The following is a 21,533-nucleotide window of genomic DNA, read 5'->3' as shown; positions in this document are numbered from 1 at the left end:
GGTTCATTTCTGGTCAAGGGCACATGCTTTGGTTGTGGACTCGATCCCCAGTGTGGGCTGTGCAGGAGGCAGCCAATCAATGATTCTCTCTCCTCATTGATGTTTCTGTCTCTCTCTCCCTCTCCCTTCCTCTCTAAAATCAATAAATATATATATATATATTTTTAAAAATGCAGGGTGATGGCTCTCCTTTATCCCCATTTAATTCACCAGTCTGGCCCTTATATAATGTCTCATCCTGGAGAATAGTAAACTCAGCCAAATAGCTTCCCTAATTGCAGTTCTACGCCAAATGTGGTATCTCTTCTGGAGCAGATTGATAGGCCCTTGGCTACCTGGCATTGGTTAGCAAATGCATTCCTTTTCAGTCCCATCAAGGAGAGGAAACCGATGCACGTGAATGACAGAGACATTCGCAGTCTGCGTGGGGTTAACTCTTTTGCCCTCTGTTATAATCTGACCCAGAGGAAGCTGGACTGGCTAGACATTCCGCATACCATCACGGTGACCCACTAACTAATGATACCATGTGTGGTGGTTTGTGAGGACGCCCACAAGTTCTGTGATATTTCTTCCTTCAGGAGGCGGAGCTTAACCTCTACCCTTGAGTGTGGGCCAGACTTAGTGACTTGCTTCTAACAAATAGAATTTTACAGAAGTGATGATGTGTGACTTCTAAGATATTACAGATTTGTTCCTTGCTCTCCCTTGGATCACTAGCTGTGAGCGAAGTCAGGCACCATGTGACAAGACACGGGAGCAGCCCTGCAGGGAGATGCACATGAAAAGGAGCTGAGAGGCCTCCTGCCAAAACACATTTAAACAAGCCATCCTGGAAGCAGATCCTCCAGCCCCAGGCAGGCCTTCAGATGCCTGTATCCCTGGGTGACACCTTGCCTGTACCCTCAGGAGAGACCTTGAGCCAGAATCACCCAGTTGAGCCACTCCCGAATCCCTGACCTACTGAAATTGTGAGATAATCAACATTTAGTGTTTTAATAGGCTACACATCAAGGAAATTTGTAACAGAGCAACAGGCAATGACTACATCAGATTAATCAGAACAGATGATTGAGAAATGGCAAGAGTGTTGGAGGCCTTGGTAAGATAGACACGCTCTAAAGGGTAAAATATACACTCCAAGAAAATTCAGAGATTCTCCGTGTAAGTGTCTAGTCGTCTGGGACATCCCAGGCACCCACCACTAAGAAGATGCATGTTGCCTACTGGGTTCTGGAATCAGCATATTCAACACTGGGAAGTACTGCACCAAACCATTTGCCGAGTGACATGGCAGGTGGCCAGCTATGAGTAGGGCCCACCAACACAACAATAGCCACCTGGTGTGAATGAATCAAAATTATTTGTAGTCACATTGGCAAAAATATATTTTTTGGTGTGCCAGTGAATTTTAGTAGTTTATGTGTGCCATAAGATGAAAAAGGTTGAAAATTGCTGCACTGTCCTGACTGGTGTGCTCAGTGGTTAGAGCATTGCCACGTGCACCGAAGGGTTGCAGTTCGATTCCTGGTCAACGGCATGTACCTGTGTAGCAGGTTCAGTCCCCGACCCTAGCAGGGGCATGTGTGAGAGGCAACCCATCGATGTGTCTCTTTCACATGGATGTTTCTCTCTTTCTCTCTCTCTCTCTCTCTCTCGCTCTCTCTCTTTTCCTCCATCTCTGCCCCCTCCCTTCCACTTTTTCTAAAAAAATCAATAAAAAAAATATCCTTGGGTGAGGGAATTAAAAAATTTTTTAAAATAAAATTGCTGCGCTGAGTCATAGGGTCCTGAGAACCCAGCAGAGACCCATAGAAAGATGGAAGTGATGCATCCAGGATTGGTCCTGAGCAGGGCCAGAGGACAAGGAAGGTGCACGGATAGATGGCACGGCCTCCGGTGTCATCCAATACTATGACACTGTGCCTCTCCCTAGCTTACACTTACGATTGTTTGGAAGGAAGGGCATAGGGAGAGGGGACAGGGAGATGTCATTAAGATAAACTCATTGAAAATAAAAAAACTGTGCTTCGTACACAGATGGGTCAGCTTGGTATACGGTGAAGCCAGAAATGGACCACTGCACTCTAGCCCCATTCAAAGATGGCCTAGAAGACAGCAGCGAAGGGAAGCTCTCCCGATGGGAAGAGCTTTATTAGTACACTTAGTCAGCTATATTGTGTAGAAAGAAAGTAGCCTGAAATAAAAGCGTAAGTGACTCATGCCAGTGATTCATAGTATGGCTGCTTGGTCATGGACTTGGAAGGGGAAAGAATGGAAACTGGGAAGAAGCAGGTGTGGGGAAGAGGTATGTGGACGGACTATGTATGGTGTGCCAGTCCTCCGGCCACTGGGAGTATTGCAGGACTGCTATCCAGAATATATTTAAAAACCCATCACATCTCAGTTGTAAGAAACAACCCACTTTTAAAGTGGGCAAAAGGGTTGAAGGCACTTTATCAAAGAGGATACATGCATGGCAGACAATCACATGAAAGATGTTCAAGGTCATTAAGTCATTAGAAAAATGCAAATCAAAGCCACAATGAAACATTGCCACAGTTAGGAGAATAGCTAAAGTTAAAAGATTGAGCACACTCTACACCTAAAACGAATACAATGTTACATGTCAATTACATCTCAATTAAAAAAAGATTGAGTGCATCAGTGTTGGTGAAGATAGAGGAACTGAAACTCTCACACTTCTGGTGAGAATGTGCGGTACTTTGGAAAAACAATTTGGCAGTTTTTTAAAAAGTTAAGCATACACCTACCATATTTGATCCATCCATTTCACATCTAGTTATTTACCCAAGAGAAAAGGAAACGTGTGTGTGTGTGTGTGTGTGTGTGTAAAGATCCACGTGTATAGTGTTCATAGAGGCTTTATTTTTAACAACCTGAAACTGGAAACAACTCAAATATCCAACAAAAGTAAATAAATAAATTTTGTATATCAGTACAGTGGAATACTAGTCAGCAGTGAAAATAAATGAGCTCTAAAGTTCACTCAACAAGATATGCGAATCTCAAATTACGCTCAGTAAAAGTAGCCAGACCTAAAAAGGAGAACATACTGTATGATTCTATTTATCTAAAATTCTACAATATGTAAATGAACCTATAGTGACAGAGAGCAGATTAGTGGTTGCCTGGTGACATAGTGGTGGGTGGGAGAGAAAGGAGGAGGAATTACAAAGAGGCATAAGGAATCGTTTGGAAATGTGCTCATTAATTTACCAAACTTACACTTTAAATGTGTACAGTTTATTGTATGTCATCATACTTCAATTGAGCTGTTAAAAGAAAAAAGATTCAATCTCATGTCCAATACCTGCCCCTTGGATCAAAGACCATACTCTGGGAATTCCGTCTCCACTGTAACCCACAAGAAAGTGACCTGAGGTAAGCCAGTGAGCTTAGATGACCTGGAGGTCAGGTCAGTGTGGCAGGGTGTTGCAAGTTTTAAGTTAGGAGATACAGGGGTGATATTCACTCATTCATCATCAACAACAAAAAATTGTGTGTGTGAAATCTGTGTGATACCAGGTTTTATGCTAGGATCTGGAGAGACAGAGTTGAATCAGATATGAATCCTGCCGTTAGGGAAGTCAAGGTCATAAACCAGGTAAATGGAGCTTCTTATGTCTGAGACAATCCAGAAGCCTGTGAAGGTCTGATAGGATGAGCTATGAGTGTGGAAGGGTCAGCCCCAGATCAGGAAGAACTGGGGTTGGGCACTGAGCTGCATTGATCTCGGATGCATCTCTGAGGATCCAGGTTCTAGCCCTTTGACATCCAAACTTGAGCCACTCAGCAAGGGTTGTGGGCAGGGGTAGACTCCCTGACAAAGAGTGGGTAGGGTAGGTAGTTCCAAATATGTCTGTACAGTGAGTCAAAGAATGAAAGGAAGCATGTATGGAAATGGTCAACTTGAAGATCGCTGAGTGGAAAGTCTATAGTAGAGATAAGATAAAAGTAATGCACTAGGGGACAGTTTTCGGAGGAATGGACTCAAATTGGAATTCGAGGGGCTCTTAAAACCCAGTCTGAACAAGTGGAGCTCAGTGGGTGCCGACAGGGATTGGCACAGATGGGGAGAGGAGAAGAGTCTTCCGTGGTGTAGTGAGGGATGGACTAGGCCAGAGGATGGATGGGATCCACCCAGGAAGTGGATTCACAGCCAATCAGAGAAATATATTTAAAACAGGGCCACTGTGTGACCGAATGGCAGGGGGAAGAGCCAGTCCTCTTTCACCAGCAGGAACACGGATGACCTTAGAGAAATGGAAATCAAGGGGCTTTGGATAAGGAGCCCGGGAAAAGAAGGTGTTAAGGTCAAGGTAGAAATTGATGCCTACAGGGAGCTGATCGGAGATGCTCTCAGAATTGTGAGCAAATAGTTGACTGACATTTTAAGCCACTAAGTTGTGAGGGAATTTGCTATGCGGCAAAGGTGAAAAGCTACATTCTACTCAGTATTCCTTTGAGCCCATCCCAAGGGAGTTCTATGCTGAGCACCCCTGTTTGTCACTGACCAGCTCTGCAGATCTGCCAGGGGAGGTCAGTGGTGCCTGAGGGGTGGGGAGGATGACATGAGATGGAGACAGTGTGACATGAGGAGAGGATGACTTGGGGTAGAGCCAGTGTGACATGAGGGCAAGGGTCAGTGTGACACGGGGAGGGCACAGGGTGTTAGGTGAGGGGTCCTGTAGTTCATAGAGGAGGGAGTTTTCAGTTGAGGGCTGGTACCTGTCAGAGAGGTGGAGATCGCTGCACTAAGTGAGGACAGGTGAGTAAGCCTGAGGGGACCAGGGGCCTGAGTTATTACTGCAGTCCGTGGACTCAGGCAGACAGGATTAGCCGGCGGGGAGTTCTCTTAGCTAATAAAGGAGCTAATTTATGGCTTATGATATATCCCTCTGTGGGGAGGGATCAGAACTCTCCCCTTGGAGAATTTCCCAGCTGACAATGGAAGGGCAGACACTAGAGAGATACGGTCTGGCTGTTTTTCCTCCCTCTGATGCTGAGCACACCTTGTGCCTAGTTGAGCACACCTTGACCCCTTGAGCCTCCCCATCCCTCCTTGTAATTTCTCCCTTTGCAAAGCTTCCAGGTGGTCAGGCCAGTTGAGCAGTTCCCTCCCTTCCCAGGTCTTCTCACTGGAAGAGGCTATGGAGACAGCAGATAGGAACCACCTCTTTCTAGTCTTCACCTTTCTGGCAGTGACAGGTGAGTGCAGGCTCCTGCTTTGGCTTACAATTCAGAAAAGGCCACATAGAAAAAACCAGAGGACGTGGGTCTAGATCCGAGGGGCGGGGAGGTCATCAGTGAGAAAGAAAAAGAATGCAGGACTCCAGTGATTGCAGTCTCCTGGAACACTCAGACATCTAGAGCCCATTGATTTTCCTCTGGCTCCTGGATCCCAGGTGCAAGAGAATTTGAACTGAGATAACAAGACTTTATACAATGGATGGTAGGTATTAACAAAAGTGTGATTTTGCTGTATAGCTAAGAAGGAAGCTTAAAGAAAAGAGAAGAACCAAGAGGAAGGGAGGGAAGGAAGGAGGACACTAACACAGCAGGAATAAGGGAAAATTAACAGAAGGATTTTGAAGAGGCTTAGTAATACCTTAAGCATCAATAACACATTGACAATTTCAAAGCACTTCCACATAAAATATCTCAGATCTGTCCTCTGGAATGCTTGTCCCTGTCTCTAATATTCTCCCCTTCTTTCTCCAATCTGGCAGCAATAACAGCAACAAACGAAACACCAATGTCAGCACAAGAAAAATTAGCTCAGCAATTCAATCAGTTGAGCATCAACACTGCACCAACCTTTTTTATTTTCCTGAAGTCAGAACATGAGTCTTGTTTGGGGACCCTGATCCACCATCAATGGGCTCTCACTGCAGCCCACTGCTTCTTGCCGTGAGTGATGGGGGTCCTGGAGGGAAAGGACTTCCCCCTTAGTCACTGGGATTGCTCAGGGGGTACCGAGGCTCAGCCTTTAAGAGACAGGGACAGGGGACTCTCAAACCTGAGACGTGGTTGGAAGGAGGCAGGAAGTAGATCTGTGTGGTTATAAGTTAGAATCTTGAATGGGATGATGTAGACACAGGGAACTGGGGAAGCCAAAGACCAAGGGGTGAACCAATAGGGAATACAAGCCCACATATAGTATGATACAAATCAAAGAATTATGGAACTGCAATGGAAATTGCTCATTTTCCAGACAAGAAGATAGGGGTCTTGGCAAGTGATAGAACTCATGCCAAGTCACAAAGCAAGTTAGGGGGAGATGGGATGCAAGATGAGTAATAGAATAATGTCTCCTTTCTCTACCAATTTTTCATGGCCTGTTACAGATTTCTTGAGATAGATATTGCTGCTTCAAGTGATGAGGGTTTCTTAAAAACTGGGGGGAACTTAAGAGCCATGCTTACTGTCCAACACCCAAATTTCACGCGGGATTCTTCTGAACATGACCTCATGCTTGTCAAGTTGACACAGCCCCTAAAGCCCAATGATGAGGTGAAGCTGGTCGATCTGCCCAGTACCATGGAGGACAGAGGAGAGGACACGTGCACTGTTTCTGGCTGGGGGTGGGCCTGGAAGAATTTTGGTGAGTGACCCTCAAGACAGACCTTTAGTGTTCTTTGAGTAACCAATCAATGAGGATTAACATAAAACTTTTATTATAGACTAAAGGCCTGGTGCACGAATTTGTGTACCAGTGGGGTCCCTTGGCCTGGCCTGTGGGATCGGGCCAAAACCAGCTCTCCGACATCCCCCAAGGGGTCCAGATTGCAAGAGGGCGCAGACCAGGCTGATTAACCCCACCAGTGCATGATCGGGGCTGGGGAGGGACACAGGAGGTTGGCCAGTCAGGGAGGGACTGCAGGAGGGCTCCAGGGCATGTCCGGCCCTTCTCATTCAGTCCTAATCAGCCAGACTCCAGCAGCAAGCTAACCTACTGGTCAGTGCACATAATAGCGAGCGGTTGAGCAGCCTTAGCATATCATTAGCATATTACACTTTGATTGGTTGAACGGCCGACCAGTCGATCAGACACTTAGTATATTAGGCTTTTATTATATAGGATCCTGAAAGCTGGATGGGGCCTGAGAACTTGCATATTTAACCTCTAATTTTATTAATGTGAGAATTGAGGTTCAAATTGTTGACAGATATACCCAGGGTTAACATGGCTATTTATGGCTAGAGGTCTCTAGAATCCAGTGTTCTTGCCTCATTCACCAACCAGGTGAAAGGGTGTCTGGGTGAGGAAGGGGTTGAAGGGCAATCTCGCTGGTAAATGCTCAGTGTGGCTCATTTGTTAAAAACTTACAAACACTCACAAATAAAAATAATTTCTTTTAATTTTTTTTTAAACATGCATGTGCAGGCCCAAGGCATGCAGTTTACAATGCTGGAACCAGACCTTGGTTTTCTCATTTCATTATCCATTTTCTTCTCTGGTTCCCCTTCTCCTCCTCCTCCTCCTCCTCCTTCTTCTTCTTCTTCTTCTTCTTCTTCTTCTTCTTCTTCTTCTTCTTCTCCCTCCTCCCTCCTCCCTCCTCCTCCTTCCTCCTTCCTCCTCCTACTCTTCCTCCTTCTTCTTCTTCTCCTTCTTCTTTATTAATTCTCACCTAAGGATATTTTTCCATTGATTTTTAAGGAGAGTGGAAGACAGAGGGCTAGATGTGAGAGAAACACATTGATTTGTTGCCTCCTCCATGAGCCTTGACCAGGGTCTAGACTGGGGAGGAACCTGCAACCAAGACACATGCCCTTGACTGGAATCGAATCCGGGACCCTTTAGTCCATAGGCTGACACTCTATCCACTGAGCCAAACTGGCTAGGGTTCTGGGTCCTTTTCATTTTGGCTTTGTCTTTCATTGAATAATGGAGAAGTTAATAACAGAAAAGAGGGAAGAAAGGAGAGAAGAAAAGTAGATGAATATGTGAAGGATCAAAGAGAAACAAAGTCTCTCTCTCTCCCTTTCTCTCTCTCTGTCTGCGTGCGCACGCGCGTGTGCTCAGAGACAGATCCTGATATCGAGGTAAACCAGACTGTTTTTTGGTTCTCTAATGAAAACTGCCAAGAGTCCCCAATAAGGAAATTTCCTGTCAAAATCACAGAGAACATGTTCTGTGCGGGGTCATCTCTGGAGAGCACACACTCCTGTAAGGTAACTCTTTTCCCTCTGAGACACTGTTTTGGGATCCATATCTCCTGTAACCCAATCCAATGTCTTGTCTCTACATTCAAGAGCAGATCAAGGTAAATGGGCTGCAGGAAGGAATAAGTGTCCCCCTTCCAATCAGGAGTGAACTTAGGTGCCAGGGTGGGACCTGGGACCCTTCGGTCTGCAGGCTGATTCTCTTATCTACTGAGCCAAACCAGCTAGTTTTTTATTTTCTCAGGTGTTCTCATTTTTTTTTTTAATATGTATTTTTTTTTGTTTTTTGTTTTTTTAAAAATATATTTTATTGATTTTTTACAGAGAGGAAGGGAGAGGAATAGAATTAGAAACATTGATGAGAGAGAAACATCGATCAGCTGCCTCCTGCACAGCCCCTACTGGGGATATGCACGCAACCAAGGTACATGCCCTTGACTGGAATTGAACCTGGGACCCTTCAGTCTGCAGACCGACGCTCTATCCACTGAGCCAAACCAGTCAGCATGTTCTCATTTTTTATGGCGTCCTCTGACGTGGCCTAGGGAGAGGGGTGGGATGGCCCCAGGATGGCCGCCACACATTCCTCCCAGTCCTTATTACCACACCTTTCTGTTCTGGGCCCTCAGATAGGGACTTGGTACTGGATCATCTTTGTTTTGGCTACTCTGCCTGACCCATCTCTCCTTTTTCTAATAGGAAATAGATGCTGCCCCAATCCTGTGCCAAAACCAGCTCCAAGGGATCCTCTCCTGGGCAGAGGGGTGCATTCTGAGGGGTGATATTGGCTATTACACCAAGGTTTCCCACTACACAGACTGGATTCTCAGGGTCATCCGTACCAACTGAGCTCTCTGCAGTCCCTCTCCCTCTAACCTCAGAACAAGATGGGAAATTGGCTGCAAGAAGTTTTCTGTTCCTTCCATTCTCTTGACTTCTCTTGTCCTTTCTTAGTCCCAGCTTGAATGATTATCAAAGAACTTGAGCTGGATACTATTCTCATAAACGGGATAACTTCTCACTACTCCCTTCCTCTCCTCCAACTTCCTACTTACCTGCCGTGGTTTCCTCAGGCTTTTCTGGAGCTGTTCTCCGCCCACCGCCCTCCAGACGACATGTAGGCCCCAGGAACGTGACAGTGAGATTGTGGGCACCTCGGTGGTGCCTCCTTTTGTCCGACATCATTAGTGTTAGTCAGGGTCTGTGCCTCTCACCCCATTGTATCTAGTCAGGCTGCAGTAAATGCAGGATGTTAGATAGGCTGTTAGCAGCATAACTATTAAAAATAGAGGCTATCATTTTATGAAAGCAACAAGTATAAGGGTTTCAAAAAGGTTAAGAGTTGAGGGAATGGTGAGAGGAGTTAAGTGGGTCAGACCACCAACAGGAAAGGAGGGATGATCTGAGAGATCTTTCTAAATGCTAAGCACAGAAAAATCTAAGATGGCTGGAATGAGATCACTAGAAAAACAACAGGGAAATACTGAAACTTATGTGACTATAATTGTGTCCCTGTGTGTGTGTGTAAGTGTGCAAATATACATTTGTGTGTATAGATTGGGAGGGGTTGTGCACAGAATGAGCCATTGTTTTAAGTATGTTTTTTTTCTTAAAAAAATTTTTTTTTTATTGATTTCAGAGAGGAAGGGAGAGGGAGAGAGAGATCAAGAAACATCAATGATGAAAGAGAATCATTGATCAGCTGCCTCCTGCATGCCTCCTAATGGGGATCAAGCCCGCAACCTGGACATATGCCTTTGACTGGACCCTTCAGCCTGCAGGCTGACACTCTATCCCAGGGGTGGGCAAACTTTTTGACTCGAGGGCCACAATGGGTTCTTAAACTGGACCGGAGGCCGGAACAAAAGCATGGATGGAGTGTTTGTGTGAACTAATATAAATTCAAAGTAAACATCATTACATAAAAGGGTACTATCTTTTTTTTTTTTAGTTTTATTCATTTCAAACGGGCCGGATCCAGCCCGCGGGCCGTAGTTTGCCCACGGCTGCTCTATCCACTGAGTCAAACCGGGTAGGGCTGTTTTGTTTTTTTAAAATATATTTGTATTGATTTCAGAGAGGAAGGGAGCGGGAGAGAGAGAGAAACATCAATAATGAGAATCATTGGTCGGCTGCTTCCTGCGTGCCCCACACTGGGAATCATTGAGCCCACAATACGGACATGTGCCCTTGACCAGAATCAAACCTGGGACCCTTTGGTCTGCAGGCTGATTCTCTATCTACTGAGCCAAACCGGGTAGTTTTTTATTTTCAATATTTCTTTTATGTCTGGGGTGACCTTGCTGGCTAGGGAAAGACTGTCTCTCTCAAAGCTAACAAATTCCTAGAGATAGCAAATGACTCCCCCCATCACATGCTTTCCATATACAAACAAACCAACCCAGAGCCCACATTCCTAACCACCTCTTTTATCCATCTTTCACAAACCAGGCCAATATTTCCCTGCCCTAAATGACTCCAGGGTCAGGAATTAGACAACTAAAGACCCCACACTAGCCCAGCACCCACTGAAATGATTCAAATTCCACAATCCTGAACCTGCTCACACTGGCCTGCCCTGCCTGCCCGTTGCCTCTTTCAGAAACCACAGGAAAGGCTTGTGCCTGTGGCTTCCCTTCCCTCCTGCTGCTTCCTGCCTGGGCTAGCAGGCTCTTCCTCACATATCCCTGCTTGGCCTGGCTTGCCCCTCAGTGAATGCTCTTCATGATGTTGGCCTCTCAGTGTCCTCACTCAGTTATCTCTACAATTAAAATCCTGGGTACAATCAAAACACGCATCAAAGATTGTCAAACTACAGCAGGAACGCTGGGGGGGTGGGGTGTAAGAAATCAACCAAAAGACTTGTATGCATGCATATAAGCATAACCAGTGGACCCAAGACACTGGGGGGCGGGGGATGTGAGGGCATGTGCCGGGGGGTAGGGGAAGCTGGGGGAAGGTCAATGGGGAAAAAAAGGAGACATATGTACTACTATTTGTAATACTTTAAACAATAAAATGAAATAAATAAAAAACCCCACTCATCTAATGAGCTTTTAAATCTTAGTTCTTGTGTTTTTTTTATTTTTTTCAGTTTTATTTCAAGAAAAATGATTTTAAAGATAATAATGTTACATGCAATAAACACCAATTATTCAAGAAAAATGATCTTACATATAATATTACATGCAATAAACATTAATATTTTAAGAATAAAAGGATTTTAAGTATAATAATACTACCAAAACTGTACTAACATAGTATGATATCACAAAAGTTGAAGGAAATATCAAAAATCTGCAAATAACAGGATTACTTCTATTATATTCTAGTATACCCCCCCACCCCCGGCTCTTTTTTGTTCATCAGTTTATGTTGTTCATTATATCCCACAAATGAGTGAGATTATATGATATTTATCTTTCTCCGACTGGCTTATTTTGCTTAGCATGATGTTTTTAAAGTCTATTTTGTTGGATATCAGTATTGCTACTCCAGCTTTTTTTTTCTTTTCCATTTGCATGGAAAACTATTTTCCATCCCTTCATTTTTATCCTGTGTGTGTTTTGTTTTGAGGTGGGTCTCTTGTAGACAGCATATAGTTGGGTCATGTTTTTATATCCATTCAGCTATCCTACACCTTTTGATTGGAGCATTTAATCCATTTACATTTAGGGTTATTATTTTGAGAGGTACTTAGAGCCATTTTAATTCCGTATGGCTAGGTTTCTCCCTCTGTTTCTTCTTCTCAGCAATCCCCTACAGCAATCCCTTTAGCATTTCTTGTAATGCTGACTTGGTGGTGATGAACTCCTTTAGCCTTTTTTTGTCTGGGAAACTCTTTATTTGACCATCTATTTTGAATGATAGCCTTGCTGGATATAGTAATCTTGGTCTCAGATCCTTGCTTTCCATTAACTTGAGTACTTCATGCCATTCCCTTCTGGCCTGTAGAGTTTCTGATGAGAAATCAGGTGTCAGCCTTATGGGAACTTTCCTTCCCCCGGCTGCTGGCCGCCGGTCGGGCCTTCCTTCATTCTGCGCCGCCGTCTGGTGGTCAGCACACATCATAGCAAGCAGTCAAACTCCTGAGGGGACAATTTGCATATTAGCCTCTTATTATATAGGATTCTATTTTATTATTAATGTTGTTAATATCCTACTGTGCCTAACATATAGATGAAACTTTATCATAGGTATGTATTATAGGAAAGAACGTAGTATATATAGGGGTTGGCACTATCCCTGGTTTCAGGTATCCCTGGGGGCCTTTGAACTTATCTCCTGTGGATAAGGGGAACTACAGTATAAAGATCCAGAAAAACACCCAGGCAACTCACTGCCGGGTCACTCCTCAGTCCCAAGTTTTCCAGCTGCTTCACCTTTCTTTTTGCCACTTTTCAAGTCTTCTGGTAAAGGACTTGTATATTTTGTTATTTGTCATTGTTGTTAGCAGGAGGTGTAGAATGGGATGTGAAAAGTGAATATTAGAACTTCTATGTACATTTATTTTAGCTCATCCTTTAAACATGTCTATTTTGGTGTATGTTTTACAATGTACACAACAGTTCAGTTCACATATATGTAAAGAATACATGTATAAGTATACATAGATTGGTGGTGCATGCTCAGAAATGTTGCAAGCCTTGGTGACAACACCACATATCTAAACTTAGACTGCCCCAGATTTTCTGGGACATCTAATTGCCTTAAATATGTCCTATTTGATTTAGGACAACTCCCTCCAACATGGAACAGACTGTAAGTATACTCACCAATTAAGATTCTTATATATATCTTTAGTTGAATATATAATTCTTAGCTCAAATAATGCTTCCTACATTCCTTAGAACTTTCATATGGAAAAATGGTCAGATGAGGGTGAATCATTGCTAGAAAAGTAACTCTTTAAGAGTAAAATTCCAGCCAAAACCGGTTTGGCTCAGTGGATAGAGCGTCGGCCTGCGGACTGAAAGGTCCCGGGTTCAATTCCGGTCAAGGGCATGTACCTGGGTTGCGGGCACATCACCAGTGGGAGATGTGCAGGAGGCAGCTGATCGATGTTTCTCTCTCATCGATGTTTCTAACTCTCTATCTCTCTCCCTTCCTCTCTGTAAAAAATCAATAAAATATATTTTTTTAAAAAAAGAGTAAAATTCCATAAATAAAATCCAAGTTCATGGTTCTGAGATAATAAAATCAGATGAGCTGAGTTAAAAGAAATAGGTTCTTTCCAGAGTACATTATAATTAGTTAATCTGCTAAGCATCCAGGCCCATTAGTCTGACATCCGTCTTTATCTCTAACATAGAGAGGCACACCTACTAGTTCAGGTAACACTCTGAAACTGTGTTCTACAGCCCCTTCCATGTGGCCTTCCCTTTGTCTTTCCCTGGCAATGACACTGAGAAAATTGGTAACGGACCCACCTGAGTTTCAGTTGACAGATGACTGCCTTGCTAGAGGCCATCTGCCTCAACACCCTGTAGCTCATTGTAGCCACATGACTAAGTTTTGCTAATAAGATGTGAGTAGAAGAGCCGAGCACAACATCTGTATCACATTCTTAAGAGGGAGCCTTTTGCCCTTCATATCTTTTTCCTGCTTCTCCTGAGCTGGAGCACAGTTGTGATGGTGGTCAGCCAGCTTCAAGCATGCCCACGCGGAAAACAAGGGGAATGGAGCAGAACAGACAGAAGGGAGCTGCGTGGTCTCCTGGAGCAGAGCTGCCTTCCCACCAAAAACTGCCCCGCGGCTCCAGACTGCTAAGAGAGAGAGGAACACGTATCTCCTCTGAGCTGTACTATATTGGGGTTTCTTTGTTACAGCAGCTTACCTATAACCTAACAAATATACCCAACATCTGTTTGCTCAGCGTACATCAAATGTCTATAATATATTAGGTTCATTTCATTTACAAAAAATGAATCAGACATACTTTCTATTCTGAAAATCTCCCAACATAAGAAAGGAAAAGTTGACTCAAAGGGAAATGGGATGATGATCGACATTTATCAACCACCTGTGTCTTCACAGGCATTGGCTTATCAATCCTTACCGGAAAACAACAGCCACCTGAGGTGTTAGTGGTATCATTGTCGTCCAGCTAAAGAAATGATGCTCCAGTGGCCTTATCAGCAGTGGATTCACCAGGCCTTTTCACCATCATCTTTGAGCTAAGGCTACTTGCTAATTGGTCCTGACAGAGCCAGTAAAACAGTATCTCCGTGGCCACCATTGAGATTCCCCCCATACTAGGCATGTGTGGTTTGTATTCCAGAACCCCACCCACTCCATCTTCCAACAGCAGCTCCCAGTTTTTAGATGGAGTTTTATTCTTACTCTCCCCCGCGTTAGTCCACGCACACCAAGGCTGCCCCGCTGTCTTCACTCAGAGGTGAGACACACACCTGAGGCCTAAGCCAGTCAGTGCGTCCTGTTCCCTACGCCACAATGGTTGGAAGCCACCTGCTCTCGCTTTTTGCTGTTGAAGCTGAAAGGGTGGAAAGACTGGAGCTCTGCTGTGGAGACCCTGATACTGAAGCCACACAGAGTTAGAGAACAGAGAGCAGCCAAGCACAAGAGGCTTGTTTAGCCTGAATTCAACGAGGCTCGAAGCCCGGGACCTGCGCCTGGGCATTTTAGTTACATGAGACAACAGATTTCCTTTTCAGCCTGTTTGGGTCAGGTTTCCTGCCACTTGTAACCAAAAGAATCCCACTTATTCCTACAGTCTTAGCCTGTGCCAAAGGTAAGGAATTTCTGTGCATCAGTGGAGACAGTGTGCATCTTTCTATCCCATTTTCATAATTTTATTGCTTGCCAGAACCTCCAAGATCCTTGATAAAGAAAAATTTATTATGTAAAATGCAAATGTTTTGTCAGTAGCAGTAATACACAGAGAGACTTCCTAACATCTGTCTGTCTTGGTAATTTTGGATTTGCCACGGTTCCTGGCTTGTGAATATTTAGCAGTAGCATTGATGATGATTTATATTCATGTTCTTTAAAAATCTGGTGTTTGATCTAATGGTACCCTCCGTCTAAATATAGTGCACAGTCAGAAATATTGCAGGCTCCAGGACAAAACCTCTAGTGAGTTAAATTTGGAGTCTTCTTGTACCATCAGAAAAATATTAAATTCTTCTTGTTTGTTTGTTTGTTTTTTGGACTTTGAGAGCTAATTTCATAGTACTGCTTTAAACCCTTTCCTCAGGAAATCATCAATGTATTGTATTTGCTCAGATAACTTGTTTTCAAAAATATATTGGATTAAACTCTGAATCACAATCTTCCCTTCTAGTCTCATGCACTTGGTCTGAGGAGCTGGCTATATTTTCAGTGATTCTATTGAAAACTAATTTTTCTGAAATAAATTAGTATTATTTCATTGACAGCTTTTTCCCTCCGCAGGCTTTGTGTAGTACACATATTTCTATGCTCTGTATCTGTGCTCCTGACTTCCATTCCTCCATCACACCATCCCCCATAGTGAGGAAAGAGGTGGAACACATGTGTCAGATCTGTGGAGAGGGGGGTGAGCGGCTGAGTGTGTAGGTGTGGAGAGGGCAGGTGAGCGGCTGAGTGTGTAGGTGTGAACGTGTGGCCTGTGCTTTCGACTGCATCTGTTGGTGTGTGGGAACACAGGTTCAAAGAGAAAGGAAGTGTGTTAGAATTCTAGGGCTGCTCAAAACTGTATAACGCCTTTAATTTTTTATATGATTTTGATTATAACTCTGATTTTCAGTTTTTGAGTCTCTGTGTGTACTATTACAGAACTCTAATGAGATCGCCAATGGAATACTAGTACATGAAATTTTAGGAAAGAGCTTCATAGACCTTGATGAGAAGAGTCATCTGTCATCCTTAAATTTTAACTTGACGTTTTACAACTACATATTACTAGTCTCTAATATGTTTATATTCAAATTACTTATATCCCTTTTTTCACATATTGGAACTAGAAAATATTCCTAACACTATTTCACACACACACACACACACACACACACACACACACACCAACATACTGTCTTGTGATAGTTTTGTTTTTTTAAGGAAAAAAATGATGACTTGAAGTTTGTACTTCTTTTTAAAAAATATATATTTTTATTGATTTTAAAGAGGAAGGAAGAGGGAAAGAGAGATAGAAACATTAATGATGAGAGAGGATCATTGATCGGCTGCCTCCTGCACGCCCCACACTGGGGATCAAGCCCGCAACCCAGGCATGTGCCCTTGACCGGGAATCAAACCTGGGACCTTTCAATCCGAAGGCCAATGCTCTATCTACTGAGCCAAGCCAGCTAGGGCATAAGTTTGTACTTCTTAATCCCTTTTCTGCCAAAACTCCCGCTCCCTGCTGGCAACCATCAGTTTGTTCTCTATCGCTGGGTTTGTTTCTGTTTCATTTTGTTTGTTCATTGTTTTGTTTTTTAATTCCACATATAAGTAAACTCACACAGTATTTGTCTTTCTCCTTCAAACTTATTTTACTTAACATAATAGCCTGCAGGTCCATCTGTCTTGTTGCAAATGGCAAGAGTTCATACTTTTTTATGATTGAGTAATATTCCATTAGATGTATCACCTCTTCTCTATTCATTCATCTATCGATGGACACCAGGTTGCTTCTGTATCTTGGCTATTGTAATCAATGCTTCAATGAACATAGGAGTACATATATCTTTTTAAATTATTGTTTTTGTTTTCTTTGGATAAATACTCAGAAGTGGAGTTGCTGAGTCATATGGTAGTTCTGTTTTTAAGTTTGGGGGAATCTTCATACTGTTTTCCATATGACTGTGCTAATCTACAATCCCATCAACAGTGCACAAAGGTTCCCTTTTGTCCTCATCCTTGTCAACTCTTGTAATTGGTTGTCTTTTTTGATAACAGTCATTCTAACAGTGTGAGGTGATAGCTCATGGCAGTTTTGATTTGCAACTCCCTGATGATTAGTGATGTTGAGCATTTTTTCATGTGTCTGTGGTCATCTGTGTGTCTTCTTTGGAGAAATGTCTATTCTGGTCTTCTGCCCATTTTTTAATTGTATTGTTTGTTTGTTTTTTGTGGTTTTTTTTTATGTTGAGTTGTATGTGTTTTTTATATATTCTGGATATGAACCCTTATGCAATGTATCATTTATAAATATCTCTTCCCATTTAGTAGGTTGCTTTTTGTCTTGTTGATGGGTTCCTTTGCTGTGCAAAAACCTTACAGTTTGATGTAGTCCCATGGTTTATTTTTGCTTTTTGTTGCCTTTTCCATAGGAGAAATGTCCAAAAAGATATTACTAAAAGACATGTCAAAGAATTTACTGCCTATGTTTTCTTCTAAGAGTTTCATGGTTTCAGATCCTGCATTTAAGTCTTTAATCTAATTTTAGTTTATTTTTGTATGTGGTATAAGACAGTGGTTTAGTTTTATATTTCTTGTATGTATTTGTCCAGTTTTCCCAACACCATTTATTGAAGAAACTGTCTTTTCCCCATTGCCTATTCTTACCTCCTTTGTTGTAGATTAATTGACCATATAAGCATGGGCTTATTTCTGGGTTTTCTATTCTGTTCTATTGATCTATGTGTTTCTTTTCATTCCAGTACCACACTTTTGATTACTATAGATTTGTGGTATAATTTGAAATCAATGAGCATGATATCTCCAGATTTTTCTTCTTTCTTAAGGTTTCCTTGGGTATTTGGGATCTTTTGTGATTCCATATAAATTTTAGGATTTGTTCTACTTCTGTGAAAACTGCCATTGGTATAGGAATTGCACTGAATCAATAGATTGTTTTGGGTAGTATGAACATTTAAATAACATTCTTCTAACGTATGGACATAGTATATCCTTCTGTTTGTGTATTCTTTAATTTCTGTCATCAATGTCTTATAGTTTTCAGAGTATAGTTTTTTATCTCCTTGGTTAAATTTACTTCAAGGTGTTTTATTATTTTTGATGCAATTGTAAATGGGATTGTTTTATTAATTTCTCTTTCCTGAATTTGTTATTTGTTTATAGAAATGCAACAGATTTCTGAGTATTCATTTTGCAACCTGAAACTTTATTGGACTTAATTTTTAGATGTTATTCATTATTAAACATGGTACTGTACAATAATGGGTTAGTGAAAAAAATCAAGAAGAAAATTTTAAAATATCGTGAGACAAATGAAAATGGAAACAAAATTATTCCAAATCTTTGGGACCCAGTAAAAGTAGTTCTAAGACAGAAATTCATAGAGATACAGGTACTACCTCAAGAAATAAGTAAAATCTCAATATAAATTTACATCTATAGGAACTAGAAAAAGAAAAAACAAAATTCTAAATGAGTAGAAAGAAGGAAATAATAAAGATCAGAGCAGAAGTAAATGAATTAGAGACTCAAAAATAATAGAAAAGAAACAAAAATATCTGTGAAACTAAGAGCTAATTATTTGAAAAGAAGAAACAAAATAGTAACCTTTAGCCAGGCTCATAAAAAATAAATAAAAAAAAAAAAGAGAGAGAGGCCCAAATAAAATCATAAATGAAAGAGTAGAAATGATAATCAACATCACAGAAATACAAAGGGTTTTAAGAGAGTACTAGAGCAATTATATGCCAACAAATTGGACAAACTAGAAGAAATGGATAAATTCCTAGAAACATATAATCTTCCAAGACAATCAGGAAGAAAGAGAAAATTTGAACAGACTGATTACTAGAAATGAAATAGAATCAGTCATCAAGAGACTTCCAACAAACAAAATCCCTGGACCAGATGGTTTCACAGGTGAATTCTATCAACCTTTCAAAGAAAAAACAATACCTATCCTTGTCAAACTATTCAAAAAAATTTAAGTGAAAGGAAAGCTTCCAAACTCATTCTAAGTCCAGCATTACCCTGATTCCAAAACCAAAGACTATTAAAAAAAATTACAAGCCAATATCCCTAATGAACATAGATGTAAAAATTCCCAACAAAATATTAGCAAACCAAATTATCAATACATTAAAAAGATTATGCATCATGTTTAAGTGGGATTTATTCCAGGAATGCAAGGATAGTTTGATATCTGTAATCAATCAACATAATACACAACATAAACAAAATGAAGGACAAAATTCATGTGATTATATCAATAGATGTAAAAAAAGCATTTGACAAAATCCAACATCCATTTATGATAAAAACTTGCAGCATACCTCAACATAATAAAGGACATATATCACAAGCCCACAGCTAACATCAATGGTAAAAAGCTAGAAGCTAGAAGCTTTTTCTCTAATATTAGGAAGACAACAAGGATGCCCATTCTAACCACTCTTATTCAGCATAGTATTGGAAGTCCCAGCCACAGCAATCAGACAAAAAAAAAAAAAGGTATCCAAATTATACAGATGACACCATGCTATATATAGTAAACCCTAAAGATTCCACCAAAAAATATTAGAACTAATAAATTAATTCAATAACAGGTTTTTTTAAACCTGGATTTTGATGCTATAATTGTCAGAAAGACTGATTTTATAAACATAGTAGTTTTCTTGTGTGTGTGTGTGTGTGTGTGTGTGTGTCACAAAAATGCCATGCATCAAGGGTAATTGTTTAATAATCAGTGTTCTTGGATTCTACTTTTTAGCCTTGACAGTAACTTGGCACATAATCCTGAGCAAATAATCTTGTGATCCAAGACTCAGACTTCTTTACTAAACTTAGATCATCCCCAAGGTCCTTTCAAGGCCCACGACTCCTTAAAAGAGACATGATTTATAAATCACAAATATTACCTTTGTGATTAATAGGAAAGAATATGAAATACTTTTGAAGCCTTACCCAATTATTTAATATTAGTTCTGGATAACAGATTTATGCTTGAAGTTATCCATAAATCTTACCCTTCTTGTCTCAATTGGCGACAGCCTTGGAGTAAGGAGGATACCATGTGATTGTGATGCAATACATTTTGCAAACAAAAGGGCTTTGTTTTGGTCATTGCTAGATCCCCAGTTCCCAGAACAATGGATTTAAAATTTTCTAAATGAATAAACAAGAAAGTGCCAAAATGGAGGGCTTTATAAAACCCAATAGGAAAATAGTGAAGGATAATAATTGAGTCTATACGAGTGAACTAGGTTTTGCCAAGCAGAAAAGGAGGAAAAGATATTCCAGGCAAAGCCAAGTGTGTTGTGGCAGAAGTGTGAGTCATTTTCAATATCTATCTTTCCTTCCCCAGGAAAGGAATTCTTAGGCCCATGCCAACTGGAATGAAGATTACATTTCCCACCTCCCTTGTGGCTTTGTCAACTGACTAGGTCTTAGCCCATAGGGTTAGCTATTCCTTTGATGCAGGGTCCTTAAATGGAAGAGGGCGAGCTTTTCTTCATTTCCTTCCTGCTTCTGACTGGCTGGATACAGATATGATGGATATAGTGACTTGGACTGTGTTAATTTAGCCAGAATTCCCTTTCCTGTATGCTTCCAGTTAGGGCAGGCCGCAGAAGGTTTGTGTAGGAGATCTAGAGAGCTTCAGCCGTTTTGTAGTTTTACACCTTGTTGCTGATCTGAGGATTTTCCTCGTTGATGTGAGGCAACAACTGCCCCATCTTCCCCTGGATTTTCCTTCAGCATCTTACTCCTGAGCCCAGCATGAGTGTTAAGCTCTGTGACAATGAGCTATGGCTTCTGCAGGATACTCACACCACCAAAGGTAGAGGCAGTAAAAGTTGGCATGGGCTTCAGTCTGTATTCATGGGCTCAAACCTCATGCTTGTGGGTTTGGGCTTGTTCTTGACCTCCAGCATCCCTTCCAGACTCTTCCTGCCTGGCGGACTTCACGCTGCAGGTTCAGATGTGAGTACAGCAGTCCTGCAGAGACAGCAACCACAATACCAGCTCCGACAATGCAGGCAGATCACGTCCTGCGCACACAGATAGCCATCCCAGTGCTGCTTCTCTGCTTACACCCCGTGCTGAGAGTGGAGTGCCACCGTAACAAATGCCTGAACATGTGTGAGTGAGCTTGGAACCAAGCAGCGGGGGAAGCTAGAAGGAGTTTGAGAAGCATGTTAGAGAAAACCCACGTTTCTCTGAATAGACTGTTGGTGGAAATCTGCGCCCTGAGGATGCTGGTGGTAAGGACTCAAAAGGTAGGAACACAGGAGGGAGGTTCCCGTGATGTAGTGGCAGAAGTCGTAGCAGCACTGGTGTCTTCAGTATGTGGAGAGCAGGCCCACGTGGAGAGCATGCCTAACGGACTTGGTGTTCTAGCTGAGCTTTCCACACACAGTGTTGACGGTACAGCCTGCGTATAGCGAGGTGTGAAAGGAAAGAGATAAACTGAGAAGACTGTGAAA

General features: G+C 41.9%; 2 protein-coding genes across 3 annotated transcripts in view; one reads left to right on the top strand and one right to left on the bottom strand.

Annotated features, from left to right (window-relative positions):
* NEMP2 (nuclear envelope integral membrane protein 2) overlaps nucleotides 1-21,533 on the top strand; it is a 250,910-nt gene that overhangs the window by 76,409 nt on the left and 152,968 nt on the right. The window lies entirely within an intron of this gene.
* Nucleotides 11,461-21,533, bottom strand: part of NAB1 (NGFI-A binding protein 1) — a 79,761-nt gene continuing 69,688 nt past the window's right edge. Inside the window, exon 9 of one of the 2 annotated variants that reach the window (XM_070421703.1) lies at nucleotides 11,461-12,278. Coding sequence is in view for 1 of the 2 variants with exons in the window: in XM_070421707.1 (XP_070277808.1) it covers nucleotides 12,271-12,278 (8 nt within the window). In the remaining variant the exon portion in view is untranslated. The remainder of the gene's footprint in view (nucleotides 12,279-21,533) is intronic. The other variant, XM_070421707.1, reaches the window with a different exon arrangement.

The sequence above is a fragment of the Myotis yumanensis genome, unplaced genomic scaffold (genome assembly GCF_028538775.1).
Source record: "Myotis yumanensis isolate MYYU_CA2020_CCGP unplaced genomic scaffold, mMyoYum1.0.hap1 SCAF_8, whole genome shotgun sequence".
NCBI classification, from domain to species: domain Eukaryota; kingdom Metazoa; phylum Chordata; class Mammalia; order Chiroptera; family Vespertilionidae; genus Myotis; species Myotis yumanensis.
The sequence above is the reverse complement of the archived record's forward strand: the minus strand, read 5'-3'. Positions and strand labels throughout refer to the sequence as shown.